Source organism: Mustela nigripes, chromosome 7 (genome assembly GCF_022355385.1).
Source record: "Mustela nigripes isolate SB6536 chromosome 7, MUSNIG.SB6536, whole genome shotgun sequence".
Classification (NCBI taxonomy): domain Eukaryota; kingdom Metazoa; phylum Chordata; class Mammalia; order Carnivora; family Mustelidae; genus Mustela; species Mustela nigripes.
The window spans coordinates 115,730,047-115,752,622 of NC_081563.1; the positions used below are offsets into that span (position 1 = coordinate 115,730,047).

Consider the following 22,576-nt stretch of genomic DNA (forward strand, 5'->3'; position numbering starts at 1 on the left):
CCAGGACCCTGGGATCATGACCTGAGCTGAAGGCAGAGGCTTTAACCCACTGAGCCACCCAGGTGCCGCTATAAAGTTTTTTAAATAGGGAGACCTGGGTGGCTCAGTCATTAAGGATCTGCCTTCAGCTCAGGTTACGACCTCAGGGTTCTGGGATCAAGCCCGGCATCAGGCTCCCTCCTCAGTGGGAAGACTGCCTCTCCCACTCCCCACCTGTGCTCCCTCTCTCGCTATGTCTTTCTCTGTCAAATAAATAAATAAAAATCTTAAAAAAAAAAAAAAGTAAAAATTTTTAAATAAATTCTTTTAAAAACATACCTTTGAAACCAATTTCATACAATGTTTAAGACTATAGGAACAATAACTATTGTCATTAAATACTAAGTGCTACGCTTTCCTATCTATTTAATTTAATCTATGTAATTATTCCCACAATCCAATGAGGTACTATCAACTCTATTTTACATATATATGTGTGTGTGTGTGTGTGTGTATGTGTGTGTATATATATATATATATATATATATATATATGTATGTTTGTTTTTTTAAAGTAAACTCTATGCCACACATGGGGCCTGATCTCATAACCCTGAAATCAAGGGTCCCATGCTCTACGAAGCCAGCTAAGTGCCCCTTACTAACTCTATTTTATAGATGAGGAAACTGCAGCCCAGAAAGCCTTCGCACTATCCTGCCCCTCCAAAATGAAACTATGCATAATTCAAGTTACAATAATAAGAAATTTGGAAACAAATGTAGATACTGTCAACCAAATCTAAATTAGAAAGACTACAAAGTTAGGTCCTGGGATCAAGCCCCACATTGAGCTCAGCAGGAAGCCTGCTTCCCCCTCTCCCACTCCCTCTGCTCGTGTTCCCTCTCTCACTATGTCTCTCTCTGTCAAATAAATAAACAAAATCTTTATAAAACAAAAAAGACTACAAAGTAGTTTTATTAGGAGAAAAGGGAAAGAGAAAAAGGAGTAAGAGTTAAGATAATAGGAAAGGAATTACCTCTAAAAATGTGTACATTTTTAAAGATACCAATTGTCCCCAAATTAGAACTAATTTAGACCAAACTACCTTTGCCAGCTAACAAGAAAGATCAAAGTCTGCCCCATATGTTCAGAAACACGAAGAATATAGAAATCTCTTTCACCCTGAGGTCACAAACTGATCCATACTTTTGTGTACATCTAGCAAGACCAATACATTAAAAAAACAGAGAGAAGTAAAAAGAGAGAAAGAGAAAAATGAAGAGGCGCAAAAGCAGCATGAAGGGTGTCATAAGGCAGTGTCAAAACAAAAACGCTGTGGCCACTGATAGAGTTATGTGCTCGACAGAATACTTCTTAAACATACCTGGGATAGATTCTCTGATATGACGAATTAACTCCATGTAAGCTTCTCTTGAATATCTGCAATAAAGAAAAAGAAGAAAAGGCTTAGATGAACCAATCTTCTTTAAAGGAATGCTACAAAAAGATAAGGCTATGAATTACCACATATAACCACTTCTCAACCACATGGGACAGTCCAAAAGTAGGCTAAAGTACACAAGAGTCCTTTTGATCCAAATCCTGTAGTATAACCTAATCTATAGCCCACAAATCTTTAATTCAAGACATACATTATTTTAAATAGCCTTTTTAAAAAATAAGTAGAGGGTACCTGAGTGGCGCAATAGGTTAAGCGACAGACTCTTGGTTTCAGCTCAGGTCCTGATCTGTGTCATGAGATTAAGTCCTATGCCAGGCTCCATGCTCAAGAAGTCTGCTTGAGATTCTCTCTCCCTTTCCCTCTGCCCCTCCCACTCATGCTCTCTCTCTCTCAAATAAATAAATCTTAAAAAAACTAAAAAGTAAATATTCTTTTTTTATTTAGGGAGGATAGATTAAACACTTTAGAGGATCTCTAAAACTGCTCTAAAATAGTGGAAAACAAGACAAGGCATTAGTTCCATACGGGTTGCTATTTATCACCTCACCCTTTCAGTCTTACCTCTGCAATACATATTAGTCCCAAAGTAAGTGAACAGAGGTATGTTTAAATTCCAAGACTTAAAAAGCTTTAATGTTAAAAGCTACAGGATTCCAATTTCAAAAGGAATGTACCACACATTTCATGCTTAATAAAAAACATGCTGGGGGGCCTGGATGGCTTAGTCAGTTGAGCATCTGACTGTTTTTGGCTTGGGTTGTGATCTCAGGGTCATGAAATCAAGCCCTGCATTGGGCTCTGCACTCAGTACAGAGTCTACTTAAGATTCTCTTTTCCCTCCATGTGTGCACTCTCTATATAGAATAAATATAAATCTTAAAAAGAAATACTAAACAAATGACATGAGTGATTCAGTCCTTAGTCTATATTTCTGGAGTAAACAGAAGCAAGTTATCATGTTCATGAGTTTACTAATAGAACAGATATTTATTGAGCAGTTACTACGTGCTATACTAGGTCCTTAGACATGGTGTGGTCCTTAAGAAAACATGGAAAGGTGCAGGATGCCCCATCCCCAAGTTAAGTCTGACCCCCTCCGCATAGCCTCCAATACACGACTGCTTCCACTCTGGGCTGGTAGGTGAATCTGTTTACAGATGTTGTCTCTCTCATGAATCAGCTGTAGAACCTGATCAGATAGAACACAGTAAAGGCCATCAAAGTCTCACCAAAGTACACTGCAGAAAAGAATACCACTCCCACTGTTTCTCTACCAAGGTTAATTTTCAAGTAATTAATAGGCCAATTAAACCAAATACATGAATTATCCAAATCCTTTATTTTTACTCAAGCCACGTTATCTGTCCCAGACATTTCACCTGATGGCATTTCTGCTTTAAAAAAGTGAAGCAAGCAAACAGAGGTCAAATTCAAGCCATGGGGTGACAGAGACAAGACAAGAAAAGAGGGACACCTGGGTGGCTCAGTTGGTTAAGCCGCTGCCTTCGGCTCGGGTTGTGATCCCAGGGTCTTGGGATCAAGTCCCGTATCGGGCTCCTTCCTCGGCGGGGAGCCTGCTTCTCTCATAGCCTCTGCCTGCCTCTCTGCCTGCTGTGTGTACTCTCTCTCTCTCTATCTCTGGCAAATAAATAAAATCTTTAAAAAAAAAAAAAATAAAGAATCTTCCCTTTAAAAAAAAAAAAAGACAAGAAAAGAAAAATGAAGTATTTGTTTCATCTAACTTCCAAACTAATTAACCACTTTAAAAGACACCATCAAAGAATGCTTGGGTGGCTCTGCTGTTAAGCGTCTGCCTTCGGCTCGGGTCATGATCCCAAGACCCTGGGACTGAGCCCCACATCTAGCTCCCTGCTCAGTAGGGATCCTGTTTCTCCCTCTCCCTCTAACTCTCCCCTGCTCGAGCTCTTACTCTTTCTCAAATAAATAAAATCTTTAAAAAAATTAAAATTAAGATAAAAAAATAAAAGACCATCAAGAAGGAGCGCCTGAGTGGCTCAGTGGGTTAAGCCTCTGCCTTTGACTCAGATCATGATCTCAGGGTCCTGGGATCGAGCCCCGCATCAGGCTCTCTGCTCGGCGGGCGCCTTCTTCCTGCCCCCCCCTCACCTGCCTCTCTGACTACTTGTGATCTCTCTCTCTCTCTCCCTCTCTGTCAAATAAATAAATAAAATCTTTAAAAAAAAAAAAAAAAGGACCATCAAGAAACTGGAAGTAGGGGCACCTGGGTGGCTCACATGGTTGAGCAGCTGCCTTTGGCTTGGGTCACGATCCCACAATCCTGGGATCGAGCCCCACATCAGGCTCCTTGCTTGGCTCCTGGCTCTGCCTGCCTGCCACTCACCCTGCTTGTGCTCTCTCTCTCTCTCTCTCTCTTTCTCTGTGTCAAATAAATAAATAAAAATCCTTAAAATAGAAAAAGAAAGAAAGAAAGAAAAGAAAAGAAAAAAAAGGGGCACCTGGGTGGCTCAGTGGGTTAAAGCCTCTGCCTTTGGCTTGGGTCATGATTCTGGGGTCCTGGGATCGAGCCCCAAATTGGGCTCTCTGCTCAGTGGAGAGCCTGCTTCCTCCTCTCTCTCTGCCTGCCTCTCTGCCTACTTGTGATCTCTGTCTGTCAAATAAATAAATCTTTAAAAAGGGGGGGGCACCTGGGTGGCTCAGTCAGTTAAGTGTCCAACTCTTGATTTCAGCTCAGGTCATGATCTCAGGGTCCTGGAGTCGAACCCTGTGTCAGATTCTGCACTCCTCAAAGAGTCTGCTTAAGAATCTCGCCCTCTCCCACCATCCCTCCCTCACTTGCACACTCTAAAATAAATAGAGCTTTTTTCTCTCCTAAGATTTTATTTATTTATTTGACACACAGAGAGAGATCACAAGTAGACAGAGAGGCAGACAGAGCGGGAGGGGGAACCAGGCCCCCTACAGAGCAGGAAGCCCAATGCAGGGCTCAATCCCAGGACCCTGAGATCATGATCTGAGCCGAAGGCAGAGGCTTAACCCACTGAGCCACCCAGGTGCCCCTAAAATAAGTAAATCTTTAAAAAATAAAATCTTTAGGGTGCCTGGGTGGCTCAGTGGTTTAGGGCCTCTGCCTTTGGCTCAGGTCATGGTCTCAGGGTCCTGGGATCGAGGCCCGCATCTGCCTCTCTGTCTACTTGTGATTTCTGTCAAATAAATAAATAAAAATAAAATTTAAAAAAATAAAATAAAATCTTTAAAGAAACTAAAACTAAGAAAAAATATTTGAAAATATATATTGACAAAGGAGTTATATCATGAATACATGAAGAACACTTGCAGCTCAATAAAAAGACAATCCAGAGGCGAAAAGGTTGGGGTGGGACCAAAAGAGATTTCACCAAAACAAACAAAAAAAAAAAAATTTAAAAAAAAAAAAAAAGGTTTCACATGTGGGCTATACACTCTATGCATTGCTAAGGCACTTTGATAAGTGCCTTACATTATACCTTTAATTTTTTTATACATTATACCTATTTCCCAAAACCCAAAGCAGGAGGCTATTATTAATCCCATTTTATAGATGAAGATGACAACCTGACCCTGATGAAGTTGAAGACAAATTTTTTTAAATATATCAATCCCATATCCGCCCACCTTGGTGGACTTTAAATCTTTGGTGAAATTAAAGAGCAATACAGCAACACACAAGATGCCCTGAGCGAGACTCAAGGACTGCTGCCTCCCACTGGGTCCAGCCTTTGGCATACTTAAGAATGCCACCTAGGGTCACCTGCATGGCTCAGTAGGTTAAGCCTCTGCTTTTGGCTCAGGTCATGATCTCAGGGTCCTGGGATGGAGCCCTGCATCAGGCTCTCTGCTCAGCAGGAAGCCTACTCCACCCACCCACCCCTGCCCACCTCTCTGCCTACTTGTGATCTCTCTCTCTCTGTCAAATAAATAAATAAATAAAAGTCTTTAAAAAATTTAAAAGGGATGCCTGGGTGGCTCAGTGGGTTAAAGCCTCTGCCTTCAGCTCGGGTCGTGATCCCGAGGTCCTGCAACTGAGCCCCACATCAGGCTCTCTGCTTAGCGGGGAGCCTGCTTCCCCCCTCTCTCTCTGACTGCCTCTCTGCCTACTTGTGATCTCTGTCAAATAAATAGATAAAATCTTCAAAAAAAAAAAATTTTTTTTTAAAAGGATACTGATAACAGCTTGGCACAGTTCTCTTGTCGATACTCACCTCATCAGGAAAGTCTTTGGGGTGGGGAGAGGTAAAACGGATCCTCATTTCAGGATCTACTCTGGAGACCTGATCCAGAAGGTGAGCAAAACGAAGGCCCCCTTGCTTGGGTTTATAGTTGGTAGAAAAGCCACGGCTGAGGTTAGTAGACACAGCATTGTTGAATTGGACCTCTGAACTGTCCCGAAAACTATTAACATTCTGACCAAGAAGTGTCACTTCTTTCAGCCCCTAAAAAAGGAAAAATAAATACATCAGAAGCCAATTAAAACCTTCTTTGTAGTTTCATTGAAATTAGCTGACCCTACCAAGAGCCATCCATAAATGTATTCTATTCTGTCTTTAACCCAATAATTTCACATTTGGGCATCTTGTCTGAAGAACTCAACTTCAGAATTTCTAGAATCTTAAATAAAAATTAGCTTCAAAGCATTTTTTGAGTAGCAAAAACCTGGACACAAACTCAATGTTCAATAATGGTTAATTTGTAACACAATAAATCAAATTCTGACAGCATTCTGCCAGTTGAATATTATATAATCATTGCCTATGAAATACTCTTCCCAAAATATTTAGCCTAATTTGAATCAAGCTTTTACACCTAACTTCCAATGTGTACCAAAATTCAGAGGAATATTTTAAATGACAACATGAAGAAGCAATCAGACAAATTCAGCAATATCTGATCTCTTCAAAAACTTAATATATCACTTAAAGCAAACAACAAAAAACTGAAAGGGTTGTTTTAAATTAGGAGGGACTAAAGAGGGGCGCCTGGGTGGCTTAGTCGTTAAGCCTCTGCCTTTGGCTCAGGTCATGATCTCAGGGTCCTAGGATTGAGTCCCACATTGGGCTCCCTGCTCAGTGGGAAGCCTGCTTCTCCTCTCCCACTCCCCCTACTTCTGTTCGCTCTCTTGCTGTTTGTCAAATAAATAAATAAAATCTTTAAAAAAAAAAAAAAAAGAGGGATTGAAGAAATATAAAAACCAAATAAAACAAATCTTGATTGGATCTTGGTTTAAAGTTTTTTTAAAAATGGTATTTTTGTACAGAGATACCTGGTTAGTTAGACAATAAAGCATCTGCCTTTGAACAGGTCATGATCCTAGAGTCCGAGGATTGAGCCCCATGTCAGTCTCTATGCTCAGCGGAGAGTCTGCTTCTCCTCCTCCCTCTGCTCTTCCTCATTTGTGTTTTCTCTCTCTCTCTCTCTCAAATAAATAAATAAAATCTTAAAAAAAAAAAAAACAAAGGTATTTTGGACAATTAAGAAATTTTGAGGAACCCCTAGCTGACTCAGCTGGGTAGAGCTTGGGACTCTGGGGTTTTGAGTTCGAGCCCCACGGTGGGTGTAAAGATTACTTAAAAATAAATAAACTTGGGCGCCTGGGTGGCTCAGTGGTTAAGCCGCTGCCTTTGGCTCGGGTCATGATCTCAGGGTCCTGGGATCGAGTCCCGCATCGGGCTCTCTGCTCGGCAGGGAGCCTGCTTCCTCCTCTCTCTCTCTGCCTGCCTCTCTGCCTACTTGTGATTTCTCTCTGTCAAATAAATAAATAAAATCTTAAAAAATAAATAAATAAATAAATAAATAAATAAACTTAAAACAAAACAAAAAAAAAAGAAATTTGGGAGCACCTGGTAGCTCAGCTGGTTAAGTGTGTCTGCCTTCGACTAGGGTCATGAGCCCCACATTTGGCTCTCTGCTCAGGGGGAGTCTGCCTCTCCCTCTGCCTACCACTCCCCTTGCTTGTGCTCCCTCTCTAATAAATAAAGTTTTTTTTTTTAATAAAAAAAAATAATAGTATACAGAATGTCTCTATCCTGACGAGTAGTTCTGGTACTATGGGGGAGTTGGAAGGGGAGAGGAGACGACTTGAGACCAGGAAGCACGTGGAAAGGAGGGATATGAAGAAGACCTCCCAGTGCCTTGAGCAGCCGGGGAGCAAAGCAGGGAACTGAGGACTGGGGACTGGGAGACGAGAAGAGAGCACTGCTAGAGTGTGAGAACAGAGACAAACTGCTGACTGAAAACTGGAGCAGGGGCTGGCTCCCACAGTTCTTGAGCAAGCAAGGAAGGAAAGAGGGAGACTCTAGTGGAAGAAAAGCTCCTTATTCCCAAACACATCCTCCTCTTCAGTGCTTGAAGATCCAGGCCTAGAGTTAGCGGCGACCAGCTTCCAACAGGAAGAAAGTAGGAATTCTCTCCCCTCCAGCCTCTGCTGGGATTCACTAACCTCATCTATTCTCTGTCCCTCAACTAGCAAGCTGGCTCTGTGATATAATGAGGAAGACATTTGGGCAGTTTCCCTAGAATGGACAAATAAATCATTCTCTGAAAATTTACTATATGCCAGGGAGTTTAAAAACATTTAGGGGCAGGGCACCTGCGTGGCTCAATCAGTTGAGAGGCCAACTCCTGATTCTGGCTCAGGTCATGATCACAGGGTCCGGAGATCAAGCCCTCAGGTGGGCTCCACACTCAGTGGGGAGGCTGCTTGAGATTCTCTCCCCTCCTCTCTCCCTCTACCCTCTTCCTCTGCTCCTCCCCTTCCTCATGCATTCTTTCTCTAAAAATAAATAAATCTTTAAAAAAAATTAAACTACATGGGCATCTGGCTGACTCAGTTGGTAGAGCATGTGACTCTTAATCTCAGGTTGTGAGTTCAAGCCCCAGGCTGGGTGTTGAGATTTCTTACAAAAGAAAGAGACAGAGAAAGAGAGAATGGGAGAGAGGAAGGAAGGAAAGAAAGGAAAGAAAAGAAAAAAAAAGAAAGACATTTAAACTACAACAATCTTCCCAAAAACCCAGCAAGAAAGTTACTTTTCACAACTGAGAAACTGTGTTTCAAAGATAATAGTTGAGTGACCAAGGCACCAAACCAGAGAATGGTACAGCCAGAATTTGTACTCAATCATCTGATTCTAAACTCATGCTCTCTCTATTCCACTGTGCTGCCTCCTAAACAAACTTCACATGATCTGCCTATAATTTATAAGCAGCAAATCAAAGATACTCATCCAGGTATTTCTTTCTGGCCAGGTATGGGTTCTAAACCTACACGGCTTAGAGATAGAACAGGCAGCAAAACGAGAAAGGTTGTTCTCATCCCCCTAAAAACATGTTTACAAAACAAAAGCCTAGAGAACTTTTCACCTGCTCTGAAAGCTTCCTCACTTCCTCTAGAATGGAAGCAACAGGCCGACTCCTCTCCCGGCCACGTGTGAAAGGAACAATGCAGTAGCTGCACATGTTGTCACAGCCTCGCATGATAGACCTGGGGAGAAAAGCACCAAAACTTCATAACAGGAATAGGATTCTTGCTCCCACCCAAAGAGCAAGTCATAGCTCCCTTAGCATTATCCTTTGACTCTGAATCCTCTGGGCACCATACTCACACTGGACCAATCTGAGACTTTTTTTTTTTTTTTTAGATTTTATTTATTTATTTGACAGAGAGAAATCACAAGTAGATGGAGAGGCAGGCAGAGAGAGAGAGGGGGAAGCAGGCTCTCCGCCGAGCAGAGAGCCCGATGCGGGACCCGATCCCAGGACCCCGAGATCATGACCTGAGCCGAAGACAGCGGCTTAAACCACTGAGCCACCCAGGCACCCCAATCTGAGACATTTTTTAAGGGAAACGTTTTTTGTCTTTAAAAACTAGGGGCTCCTGGATGGCTCAGTCGTTAAGTGTCTGCCTTTGGCTCAGGCCATGATCCCAGAGTCCTGGGATCCCCTGCCCTTAACATTATTTTAAAAGTGAGAAAGGAGGGGTATCTGGGTGGCTCAGTGGGTTAAGCCTCTGCCTTAGGCTCACGTCATGGTCTCAGGGTCCTGGGATCCAGCCCCGCATCAGGCTCTCTGCTCAGTGGGGAGCCTGCTTCCCCCTCTCTCTCTCTGCCTGCCTCTCTGCCTACTTGTGATCTCTCTCTGTCAAATAAATAATAAAATCTTTTTAAAAAATTAAATAAATAAATAAAAGTGAGAAAGGAGGGACACCTGGGTGGCTCAGTTGGTTAAGCCGCTGCCTTCGGCTCAGGTCATGATTCCAAGGTTCTGGGATCAAGTCCCACATCAGGCTCCTTGCTCAGCAGGGAGCCTGCTTCTCCCGCTGCCTCTGCCTGCCTCTCTGCCTGCTTGTGTGTACTCTCTCACTCTATCTCTGGCAAATAAATAAAATCTTTAAAAATAAATAAATAAATAAATAAGCCAGTTTCTTAAAAAAAAAAAAAAATGTGAGAAAGAAGGAGTGCCTGAATGGCACACTCTTTTGGGCACCCAATTCTTGGTGAGGTCAGGTCATGATTTCAGGGTTGTGAGATCGAGCCCCTTGTTGGACTCTGCACAGAGTCTGCTTGGGACTCTCTCCTTTTGTCCCTCCTCACCTCCAGCCCCCACCCACCCCCAGCTCATGCACCTGAGCTCTCACACTCTCTCTACACCCTCTCTCAAAAAGAAAGAAAGAAAAGTGAAAAAGGAGAAGTTCACTCCTTGTCTCTTGCACGATATCTCACACAAAGGCTGAAGTAGCACTGGGGCTTGTCTGGACTGGCATGACATCGGCATAGGTCTCATCCAGAGAGAGCAGCACGTTGGCAGCTTGTTGGCCTGAATCGGCAACAGCCAGCAGACGAGGAAGGTCCCGGTAGGCATCTGGACCGGCCAAAATATCCACCATTTTCTCCCTGTTGAGAATCTCCTCCTTCAATCTCTCAGCCATGCAGCCTGGGAAGGAAAAGAAAATGAGCACCTGTTCCCGAATTCATCTGGTCCCATGTCTACTTCTCTGTACACATTATCTCCAGCTAGGATCAGAGCCAAGGGCACAGAAACTTCTCTGAGAGCTGAGCATCATCGCTCCTCAAATTTACCCAATATTTCCATGGCACTAGAACCTGCATCTTCCTATACAAGAAAACCACAGGAAGCAAGCAACTTAAGAAATTCAATTAAGGGGCGCCTGGGTGGCTCAGTGGGTTAAGCCGCTGCCTTCGGCTCAGGTCATGATCTCAGGGTCCTGGGATCGAGTCCCGCATCGGGCTCTCTGCTCAGCAGGGAGTCTGCTTCCTCCTCTCTCTCTGCCTGCCTCTCTGCCTACTTGTGATCTCTCTCTGTCAAATAAAAAAAAAAAAACTTTAAAAAAAAAAAAAAAAAAAGGAAATTCAATTAAATACCCAGAAAAATTAAGCCATCGCCCAAAGACATTTCTAGACATGAACCTTTTTTCAACTGAAATTTACTTCAAACTCCAAACAAAAACTTTTTATTCAGGAACCTATTTAAAAAAAAAAAAAAAAAGAAAGAAAGAAAGAAAGAAACTTATATAATTGTACTTATATCCTTTATCCCTTTTCTTACCCATAATACTTGCTAAGACCTTTAAGAAATGAATCAACCATCTATGCTGCTATCTTCTGAATCCTAAAAAACCACTGTTTATCAGTAAGGCTACAGAATTTCAAAACAGGGGCACCTGGGTGGCTCAGTCAGTTAAACATCTTAACTTTGGCTCAGGTCATGATCTCAGCATTCTAGCATCAAGCCCCACACTCAGTCTGCTTCTCCCTCTCCTCCTTGACCGCTCATGCTCTCTCTCAAATAAATAAAATCTTTAAAGAAAAGAGAAGGGTTCAAATGGTAAATTTTATGCTATATGTATTTTACCATAATAATAAAACAAAGTATTGGGGGGATTTCTGAAATTCCTAACAAAGATATAGCCGGGGCTTCTATAATGAAGAAACTGATATGAAACATTCAGCTAATCCTTCCAACCTCCTATATCTCTTAGTACATTAATCTGTGTAGCAGGATATGCTCCAACCATGTTTGGACCCTTCATCAAGAGAAAGTAATTATTCCAAAATGAACAGTCTGTTTTAAAATTAAATAATTAACAAAATTCTGGGACCAAAAGGGCATAGAATATTCATTTTTGAAATATGCTTCCCAGCTATCTAGATCAGAACTGTCCGAAAGAACTAAGATGACGGAAATATTCTTTATCTGTGCTGTCCAAACTGGTAGCCACTAGTCAAGTGTGGCTACTTAGCAGTCAATATGTGGTTAGTGAGAATGAAGAAGAGAATTTTTAATATTATTTCATTTTACTTAAAATTTATTTTTTTTAAGATTTTATTTAGAGAGAAACAGAGAGAATGAGAGAGAGAGGGAGAGAGCACAAGCACGCCTGAGCTGGGTGAGGGGCAGAGGGAGGATAAGACTCCCTGCTGAGCAAAGAGCCCAATGTGGGGCTCAATCCCAGGACTCCGGGATCATGACCTCAGGCAAAGGCAGATGCTTAACCAACTGAGTCACCCAGGCGCCCCTTAAATTTATTTTTTAAGATTTGTTTTTTGGGGGGCGCCTGGGTGGCTCAGTGGGTTAAAGCCTCTGCCTTCGGCTCAGGTCATGATCCCAGGGTCCTGGGATCGAGCCCCGCATCGGGCTCTCTGCTGAGCAGGGAGCCTGCTTCCTCCTCTCTCTCTCTCTGCCTGCTTCTCTGCCTCCTTGTGATCTCTGTCTGTCAAATAAATAAATAAAATCTTTAAAAAAAAAAAAAAAAAGATTTGTTTTTTGGGGGTTTTTTTGGTTGTTTTTTTTTTTTAAAGATTTTATTTATTTATTTGACAGACAGACATCACAAGTAGGCAGAGAGGCTGGCAGAAAGAGAGGGGGAAGCAGGCTCCCTGCTTAGCAGAGAGCCCCATGTGGGGCTCAATCCCAGGACCCTGAGATCATGACCTGAGCCAAAGACAGAGGCTTAACCCAGTGAGCCACCCAGGCGCCCTTTTTTTTTTTTTTTTTTAAAGTAATCCCTACACTCAACATGAGACTGGAATTCACAATCCCAAGATCAAGAGTTGCATGTTCTACCAACTGAGCCAGCCAGGGGCCCCTAATTTTAGTTAAATTTAAATAACCACATGTAACTAGTGGCTACCACACTGGTCAGTGCAGATGTAGATCTTCACCTGAGCATACATCAGGAGTCAAGATGAAAGGTGCCTTTGCTGTAAATTCATGCTGTTCTTTCAAACTCCAAACTCTCTCCTATCCATAATTTATGCTGCCATAAGCCACATTGGAGTCTAGGAAGGAGAGACCACTTTCTGAGTACCTATTACTTCAGGGCACTATGAAAAGCCCTTTTATGAGCTTCATTTCATTTAATCCTATAGCCTCTGCCATGAAATACAAGAGTTACATGAGGTGTACGACAATTCTTCAAACACTGGGAATCCAGCCTCTAAGGGTTTCCCAAGTGTGAAAACACAAAATCTGCAAATTACCGAATACCTAGAATCCCAATCCTCAGAGGTACTCGAGAGCGGAGCCGTTTTGTCTTCAGGGCTTTAAGCTGATGTAAACGATTCCAGATGGTCTGCTCAGCCTTCTCCCTGCAAAGATCAAGAGGTAGAACTCAACCTGAAGATAAACTAGAGCACAAGCTAAAAGAGTACAATAATGGAAATAAAATAAAAACAAACTTCAACCCTTTAAATGAATGTCTATCTTTTACGTTAAGGGAAGATAAAGAGGGAGCCAACTCAGGAAGCACCACTTCCTTCCAGCTTATCTCCAAACCTGACAAGCCCAAACTCAGAAACAATGTACTTCACAAAGCCTCACAGAGTTTGTCCACCCTTTAACTGCCCCATCACTTTAACTACACTTTTCCCTGTAGTTAGCAACTCTCTTTTATTGTTTGATTTTTTACATAGTGCCTTCTGCCAGATGTTAGAGCTATTTGTGTATCTGCCTTAGTTCCCTTATCAAACCAAGCTCCTTAAAGCCAGGCTCCACAGAAGAAGCGTTCATTTCTGAATCTCCCAAAGCCATGAAGATCAGTGTCTTACAGCAGAAACACTTATATTAACACTAAGGAAACATTAACACTAACATGCCTTGTACACAGAAACAAAGCAGGAAACAGTATGTTCACTTCTGATGCATGACACCATCTCTGCACCAACTGCACCTGAACCTTTACAATGTGAATTACGTCATGAATATGTGCCATTACCTGCAAGAGAAGCCTTAGGAAAAGCTGGGTGCCTCAGCAAACTCTCGGTTTCCTCACCTATAACACAGGTTTGATAATAACACCTATCTCATAGGGCTGCTGTGAGATTTAAATTAGTAGGGCAAGTACAGTGCTCAGCACAGGACCTGATACACAGTACGTGCTCAGCAAACGTCAACCCAGTTCTATCATTACTATCTCCACTGCTGTAAAATCACGAATCCACTGACTGATTGCCACAGGTCTGCCGGCCTGGCACTGTTAACTCTGGCGTAAAATATATTCACTGTCTGGATAAAGAACAAATTCTCACCTGATAGAACATGTGACAAGGAGGATCACATCAGCCTGAGTGGAAAGCAACGGAAAAAAAGGGAAAATTATGATCTTTGAAATCTGCCTTGTAGAATCACTATCCACTTATCTTTTTCTTTATCACTGTGGTAAAACATACATAGCATAAAATTTAGCATTTTAACCATTTTTAAGTGTGCAATTCAGTAGCATTAAGTATATTCACATTGTTGTGCAACCATCACCACTATCAAGCTCCAGAACCATTTCATGTTCCCCAACTAAAACTCTGTACCCATTAAACACTAACTCCCCATTCCCCCTCCACCTCCCAGCCCATTGTGAACTTAGTTTCTTCCCTAAAAGTGAGCACCACCATAAAAGTTTCGAAAATAACTGGAACAAAAATACACCTTAGTTCCATGCTATGCATTTTATTCAAGGGAACTCACTCTCACCAGGCCATACCTTATTTCTGAAGCTACATCTGAAAACTGCCACAAATGCGGAGTCTCACCCAGGCCCAGAAAACAATGAAAGCAGAAAATGCATGTACCTCTTGGAGGTTCCTGGTCCGCAAATAGCCACTCTTCTGTAGGATAGACCAGGCTATCTCTGTGTCATTCACGTTCATCTGGCAGCCATAGGTCTCCAGGTAGACTGCAATGAGAGGGGGATTCCATAATAGGTAAACTAAAAGGGACCACATGTCTCAACAAGTCTCCTTCCCAAATGCCCCAGAAACATCTGAGGCAACTGGTCATCCACTAAATCCTACTGCCTCAATTCTAAGACAACATTAAGTTCCAGGTCTACCCCCAAATTAATGATAGCCTTTCAGAACAAAAGAAATACTATATTACATACATACATAATTACAGGCCATATCATTTAAAACACAGAAGAAACATGCACCTGAGAGTCAAGGCAATGTGGTTATAAAAACAATTAGAAAAGGGAGGACTAGCTAATAGTGCTGAGTATCAACTTGGGGGAAAAATTTAAATCCATACATTATACCCCTCCTTCTCACAATGAAGTTCTCCAACCTCTGAAGGGAGCAGCAATGGCCAGAAGGCACACAAAGCCAGAAAATAAAAATGAGGTAACTTCCTACAGTAACTTCAAACAAACATACCGAAACAAAAGCAAGCACTGGGGCGGCTAGCTGGCTCAGCTGATAGAGCATGGAACTCTTGATTTCCAGGTTTTGTTGTTGTTGTTGTTTTTAAAGATTTATTTATTTATTTATTTGACAGAGATCACAAGTAGGCAGAGAGATAGGCAGAGAGAGAGTGGAGAAGCAGGCTCTTTGCTGAGCAGAGAGCCCGATGCGGGGCTCGATCCCAGGACCCTGGGATCATGACCTGAGCCAAAGGCAGAGGCCTTAACCCACTGAGCCACCCCCGTGCCCCTTGATTTCCAGGTTTTTTTTTTTTTTTTTTTTTTTAAAGATTTTATTTATTTATTTGACAGAGAGAAATCACAAGTAGATGGAGAGGCAGGCAGAGAGAGAGAGAGGGAAGCAGGCTCCCTGCTGAGCAGAGAGCCCGATGTGGGACTCGATCCCAGGACCCTGAGATCATGACCTGAGCCGAAGGCAGCGGCTTAACCCACTGAGCCACCCAGGCGCCCCCTGATTTCCAGGTTTTAAGGTCAAGTCCCACATTGGGTACAGAGATATCTTAAAAAAAAAAAAAAAAAAAGGAAAGAAAGAAAGCATGGCTGTATTATGATGTAAAACACATTTGCATCAAGTTTTAAGAACATCAACTTCATACTCTGGCAAGTCCTCTGAAATTATATTCCTACATCAATTCCTGCCCCTCAGCACCTTTTAATCAACAGACCCAAATAAAGTCCAAATGAAGTTAAAAGTTCATGACAAAAAAATCATATGAAAACCAACACAGAACAGCAGTAACTTAAAGAAAGAAACAACCAACAATGTTTTTTTAAACCTTCCTTGGCTCACTTTCCTGGTCTTTAAAAAAAAAAAAAAAATTACATCAGAACTGAGGGGAACAACAAATAAACATATTTACATATATGTAAAGAACTACAAAATATCTAGCAGGAGGGGCGCCTGGGTGGCTCAGTGGGTTAAGCCTCTGCCTTGGGCTCAGAGGTCATGATCTCAGGGTCCTGGGATCAAGCCCCGCATCGGGCTCTCTGCTCAGCAGGGAGCCTGCTTCCGCCTCTCTCTCTGCCTGCCTCTCTGCCTACTTGTGATCTCTCCCTCTGTCAAATAAATAAATAAAATCTTAAAAAATATATATATATATCTAGCAGGAGTCACAAGATGTACATACTCCTTGATTTACTAGTTTATTTCCTAGATATTTGTCCTAGAAAAAAATTTAATAGGACACAGACATACATTTATATGTATATATGTGCATGTATATACGAAGATACATATTATAGCATTACTTGTATAAAACTTTTTAAACAACTTATATAGAACTTTTGAAACAATGTCCAACTATAGAGGACAGGTATATCATAGTACAGCAAAATGTAACATTTTATACCAGTTTCTAAAAATTTAATTACAAAGGAGCAGCTGGGTGGCTCAGTTGGTTAAGCAACCCAGCTGAATTTTTGGCTCAGGTCATGATGTCGGGGTCATAAGATGGAGTTCTGCATGGGGCTCCACAGTCAGTGGGGAGTCTGCTTATGGATTCTCTCCCTCTACCACTCCATGCTCACACATCCATGCATACACTCTCAAATAAATAAATAAATAAATCTTTAAAAAAAAAAAAAAAGAAAGAAAGAAAAGAGGGGCACCTGGGTAGCTCAGTCGGTTAAGTGTCCACTTTTCATTTGGAGTCCTGGGATGGAGCCTGGGATGGAGCTCCACATCAGCTCAGGAAATCTGCTTCTCCCTCTCCCTTTGCCCTTCTCCCTCCCTCCACTTGTGTTCTCTGCTCTCTCTCTCAAATAAATAAATGAAATATTTTTGAGTGAATTTCTACAGCACGAACTGTGAAAGCTTTCTTATGACTTAAGATGATCTAAAAATCGGGGCGCCTGGGTAGCTCAGTGGGTCAAGCCTCTGCCTTCAGCTCAGGGTCCTGGGATCAGGGCCTGCATCAGGCTCTCTACACGGCAGGGAGCCTGCTTCCCCCTCTCTCTCTGCCTGCCTCTCTGCCTACATGTGATCTCTATCTGTCAAACAAATAAATAAAAATCTTAAAAAAAAAAAATGATCTAAAAATCAGAACAGAGTAAATATAGGGTTTCCAAAAGTAACCAAACAGAAGACTCCCCAGGACTTCCACCCACCCTAGCTACAAGGACCAAAAGTATGAGTTTCTTTCCTTTTTCTTTTTTTTTAAGATTTAATTTATTTATTTGAGAGAGTACACAAGCATGCACAAGCCAGGGAAGGTGCAGAGGGAGAGGGAGAAGCAGACTGCCCACTGAGCACAGAATCTGACACAGAGCTTGATCCTAGGACCCTGAGATCATGAACAGAGCCAAAGTCAGACACAACTGACTGAGCCATCCAGGCACCACAAAAATTTTTTTAAAGATTTTATTTTTAAGTAATCTCTACAGTCAACATGGGGTTTGAACACACAACACTGAGGTCAAGAGTTGCACACTCCACCAACTGAGCCAGCCAGGTGCCCACAAGTTTCTTAATATTGTTACTTGATGAAGTCTGACAATTCCAGAACCTAGCAACCTTCCCACCCTATTAACCCTCCAAAGCCAGGTCTGCAATAAAAGAATAATTAAGAATCAGGCTGTGGGTACTAGAAAGGAGCAAAGCAGGAAGTGTGAAGAGAGAAGAAAAGTAAAACCAACCTTTCCTTTGCTTCCCTAGAAGTTCATCCACTGTGAGATAGGGGGGAGGGTCCTCCATGTCTGGTTCCTCTTGAGGAGCTGACGCTCTTAAAAAATGCTGAAAAGTCGGCCCACTGGCAAGCCTGGAGCTGAAATCCTTCCGAATTCCATCTTCCTGCTGCCTCTCTACACTCGCACATGCAGTGCTGGGAACACTACTACATGCCCTGCAGGTCCTGAGCAAGAGCCAGGACACGGAAGCCAAGGGCCCCCACCTCTGTGTCTGCAGGACACACCGCAAAGGATGCATGGCACTAAATCAAAGTCCAAAGTCTGCAAAAGAATAACAGGTACACCAACATTTATTGAACACTTCATACCGGGCAATGCTATAAGCACATCCCATGTATTAATACATTTAATACCCAAAAACCCAAGAAGAAGATATTCTTAATACCATCCCTATTTTATAATTAGGAAAAAAAAAAAAAAAAAACCTGGGACAACTTGCCTAAGATCAGACAAAGGAGTGCCAAAGGTAAGATACAAATCCAGGCAGTTTTCAAAACAAAGGGGTGGTAGAGATGAGATGAGATGGTGTGACAAAATAACAAAGAAGCACCTTGTGCCAGGAACAGTTTCAAGGGCATTAAATCTTCACAGCAATCCTCAGCAAGATGGACACAGGTCGTACTATTACCCCCATTCAGAGATAGGGAAATAGACACAGAGAAGCTGAGGAACTTACCTAAGCTCCCACCTAAGCAACAGAGCCAGGACTCAAATGAAGGTCTATATGACCACAAAGACCATGCTCCTAGCCACCTAGCTATGTTGCCTCCCATTACTATGAAATCCACTTACTATCTGAGGCGATCTTTCTTTGAGTTCCTTCAAATGGGACGTATCTAACATGGGGCACCATATGTCTGATCAGTGACTCCTACCCTCCAAGAAGCTCGACTTACTGCCTTCAAATGTTCTACCCAGGCCCCCTCACACATAGCTGGGGAGACGAAAATAGCACAACCTTTACAGAGGCCAATTTGCCACTTTCCATCAAAATGACACTCACAACCCCTTTGACCAAGTAGTTCCATTCCTAGATATTTATCCTACAGATAGGGTCTTACATATATAAAATGACCCATGTGTAAGGATATTCAGTGCAGCAGTGTTTCTAACAGGAAAGGAATGGAAAAGACCTAATGTCATCAGAAGGGGACTAGTTAAGTCATGGTACATCCATGCAATGGGATAAAATGCAACTGTTAGAAAGTAAGGCTGGGGGCGCCTGGGTGGCTCAGTGGGTTAAGCTCAGGTCATGATCTCAGGGTCCTGGGATCGAGTCCTGCATTGGGCTCTCTGCTCAGCGGGGAGCCTGCTTCCTCCTCTCTCTCTCTCTCTGCCTGCCTCTCTGCCTACTTGTGATCTCTGTCTGTCAAATAAAATAAATAGAAAGTAAGGCTGTGGGGTGCCTGGGTGGCTCAGTAGGTTAAAGCCTCTGCCTTCGGCTCAGGTCATGATTCCAGGGTCCTGGGATTGAGCCCCGCATCGGGCTCTCTGCTCAGCAGGGAGCCTGCTTCCTCCTCTCTCTCTCTCTCTCTCTGCCTGCCTCTTTGCCTACTTGTAATCTCTGTCAAATAAAAAAAATATATTAAAAAAAAAAAAAAGAAAGTAAGGCTGTATCCATACATGACAAAAACAAGGAAGCAAAACGCCCAATAGTGTCTGTAGTATGCTATACTTTAACCTGCAGGGGAAGGAGCACAGGAATATTAAGGTACATACTTGTCAATGAGCACAGTATCTCTAGGGTGCGTAAGAAACAGTCACTGCCTCCCAGGAAGGAACCCTGGTGACTCCAAGTCCAAGAGATGGAGACGCACTTCCCACCACACATCCTTAACGGACCTCATGGTCTCCAGACTGACTGCCTCACTCCTTCCAGTCACACCATTTTTGTACTGATCTTCACTAGCTTCTAGGCTTTTATACACGCTGTTCTCTCTAGTTATTGTGTCTTCTCTCTGACTTAGCCAACTCCCATGCTTTTAGGTCTCTGCTTCCTCCTAGAATGCCTCCTAGATGCCTGTCCTGGCCACCATTCTCCAAGTCTAGGCTGGGGTCCTCCTATAGATTCCCAAAGCCTCCTAATCTCCATCTCAAGACTTGGCTGTTAATTACTACTTACACTTCTGCCATCCCTTACAGGCTGGAAGATCTCTAAAAGCAGGGAACAAATCTCATCCATTTGTACATCTTCAACATCTCCCATTCAGTAACTAACTCATGGCAGGTGCTGTACATGTAAAATGAGCAGCTGCAGCCTGTTGCCTCTCGAACTCGGTCGCCTGCTACCAGCACTTTAGGCAGGTGCAGTGCTAACCTACATTCAAGCATCAGAGAACAGCAGAGTTCTAAGTGTGAGCTTTTTTTTTTTTTTTTAAAGATTTTATTTATTTACTTGAGAGAGAGACAGTGAGAGAGAGCATGAATGAGGAGAAGGTCAGAGAGAGAAGCAGACTCCCCACGGAGCTGGGAGCCCGATGCGGGACTCGATCCCCGGACTCCAGGATCATGACCTGAGCCGAAGGCAGTCGTCCAACCAACTGAGCCACCCAGGCGTCCCCTAAGTGTGAGCTTTAAAGTCACACTTCCCTGCTCCTTACTCGCTGAGCTGCCAATTCCACATCTGTAAGATAAAGATAAAGGTCGTACCTGCGTCCCAGAGATACTGTAAGAATTAAAAAAGGTATTAAAAACAAAACTCGGCATAAGGTAAGCATTCAGTAACTGCACACTTGCAGCCCGCACCCCCTTTCATGAGAGATATAACGCAATCCGGTTAAGAGCATGGACTCTGGAGTCTGTCTGCCCCAGCTGCTGCCTAGCCAGGTAACCCTGGGCACCTGGCGAGCTTCTTAAACTCGGGGAGCTTCCATTTCTCCATGAGTCAAATGGGGATAGTAATACCTGTGTCTGCTGTGAGGATCAAATGTGATAATGCAAATAAAATTGGAGCGACGGGGGCCAGGGGGTTGGTAATGCTCAAAAATTGGTAGACGGCAATAACGACCAGACAGCAGCCTCATCTCAACCGAAGTACGCCTAGACGATAAAACACCCCAAACACTTTGTTGGGGTGGCTACAAGGCTTCAGGCGCGGTGCTTAGTGCTTCCCATGGATTTCCGTATCTAATCCTCACCAACATTGTAAGCCAATCTATCGTCCCGACTTCACCCGTGACGAGGACAAGGCTCGGGGGCAATGGGGATGACATGCCCAAGGTCACAGGCGAGAAGGCAGCGGGGCGGGGGCGCGAACCCTGACAGTCTGACTCCAGGGGCCGCGCCATCCTCCCCTCGAACACCTAGCGTTTGCGGGGCTCCGCCGCCCGCCGGCCCCATGCATGGACCACCTCCGCGGGCCGCGCCGCTCACCTGCCGCAGCCCGAGCGCCCTAAATCCGGCAACGCAACCCCACTCAGTCAAGCGGGACGCCGCCCCAGCTTTCAGCGGCTGAGAGCACACACGAGCGACTTCCGTTCCGCCACGACTTCCGTCCGGGAGGTCCCGGCGGAAGCGCTTCTCCCAGTAGGGTCCGGGTGGGTACCCGTTCCCGGCTTTGCGAAACGGCTCGGGCCGCTGACCTGAGTGGTAGTCCCTGGCCGTCCTGTGCTTGGAATGAAATGAGTGCGAATTAATGTACTCTAAATGTAAAATACACACCGGATGTTCAAGAAAGGGTGCAGAATAGTTCATCAATCTTGTTTATATTGATTACGTGTTGAAATAATATTTAGAATATACTGGATCAAATGACTATGATTTAAATTAGTTTCATCTGTTTTTTTACCCTTTTAGTGTGCCTATTTAAACTGCATACGTGGCTCACGTCCTCTTTCTACTGGACAGCGCTGCACTATGGGTTGAAGACTTCCATTCACTGTTCCAGCCTGGACCCCTTAGCCCCCGGGGATAGGCGTTACAGAACCATAGTTGAGTGGCATACGGGGTACCTCCTCTTGGGTATCTAATGACTGACCCTTAACTTAATACAGAACGCTTCATTTCCACACTCACAGCCTCTCCCAAAATCTGTTCCTTCCCAGTCTAGACCATCTCAGTGAATGACCCAGCCATCCACCCAGTTACACTGGGAGAAATGGAGGAGTCATTTTTCCCCCCTCTCCCTCTCCTTTCAATCTGTCAGCAAGTTCTGTCAGCTTTAACTCCAAAATGTCTCAAATTGATCCACTTCCCGTGCTACAACTCTAGCCCAGGCCACCTTCATCTCATCTAAAACTACTGCAATAGGCAGGGAAGTGGTTTCCTTGTTTCTGCACCTTGTCCTTGTCTCCTACAGACTATTTCCCATAAGGAGCCTAAGAGAATTTGTCTGGAGTGCCTGGGTGGCCCAGTGGGTTGGATGTCCCACATCTGGTCCGGTAATGATCTCAGGGTCCTGGGGTTGAGCAACCCCCAGCACACCTTCCCCTACCAGCTCCCTGCTCAGCAGGGAGCCTGCTTCTCCCTCTGCCCCTCCCCCCCATAAATAAATCAATAAAAATCTTTAAAAATTTTTTAAAAAGAGACTTTGTGTTGTCATTGACTCAGACCACATCACTCTTCTGCTGAAAATTCTGGGTGGCTTATCGTTGGCATTGCAATAAAATCCAGATTTCCCACTGTGTTCTGGGGCCTGCATGATCTGGCCCCTGCTTACTTTTACTTCCCCAATTCACTTCTCCTAACATATTCTCTCTAGTTGACTACACTCCAACTCTGTAACTTTA

General features: G+C 43.5%; 1 protein-coding gene across 2 annotated transcripts in view; it reads right to left on the reverse strand.

Annotated features, from left to right (window-relative positions):
* Positions 1-21,336, reverse strand: part of CDK5RAP1 (CDK5 regulatory subunit associated protein 1) — a 37,970-nt gene extending 16,634 nt beyond the window's left edge. The window contains exons 1-10 of one of the 2 annotated variants that reach the window (XM_059406797.1): positions 21,222-21,336; positions 17,799-18,110; positions 14,536-14,639; positions 13,999-14,033; positions 12,959-13,059; positions 10,174-10,384; positions 8,816-8,936; positions 5,662-5,892; positions 2,533-2,630; positions 1,364-1,419 (exon numbers count right to left, since the gene is read on the reverse strand). In XM_059406797.1, coding sequence (XP_059262780.1) covers positions 1,364-1,419; positions 2,533-2,630; positions 5,662-5,892; positions 8,816-8,936; positions 10,174-10,384; positions 12,959-13,059; positions 13,999-14,033; positions 14,536-14,639; positions 17,799-18,087 — 1,246 coding nt within the window. In that variant the 5' untranslated portion in view covers positions 18,088-18,110; positions 21,222-21,336. The remainder of the gene's footprint in view (positions 1-1,363; positions 1,420-2,532; positions 2,631-5,661; positions 5,893-8,815; positions 8,937-10,173; positions 10,385-12,958; positions 13,060-13,998; positions 14,034-14,535; positions 14,640-17,798; positions 18,111-21,221) is intronic. The other variant, XM_059406799.1, reaches the window with a different exon arrangement.
* Positions 21,337-22,576: the final 1,240 nt, after the last annotated feature.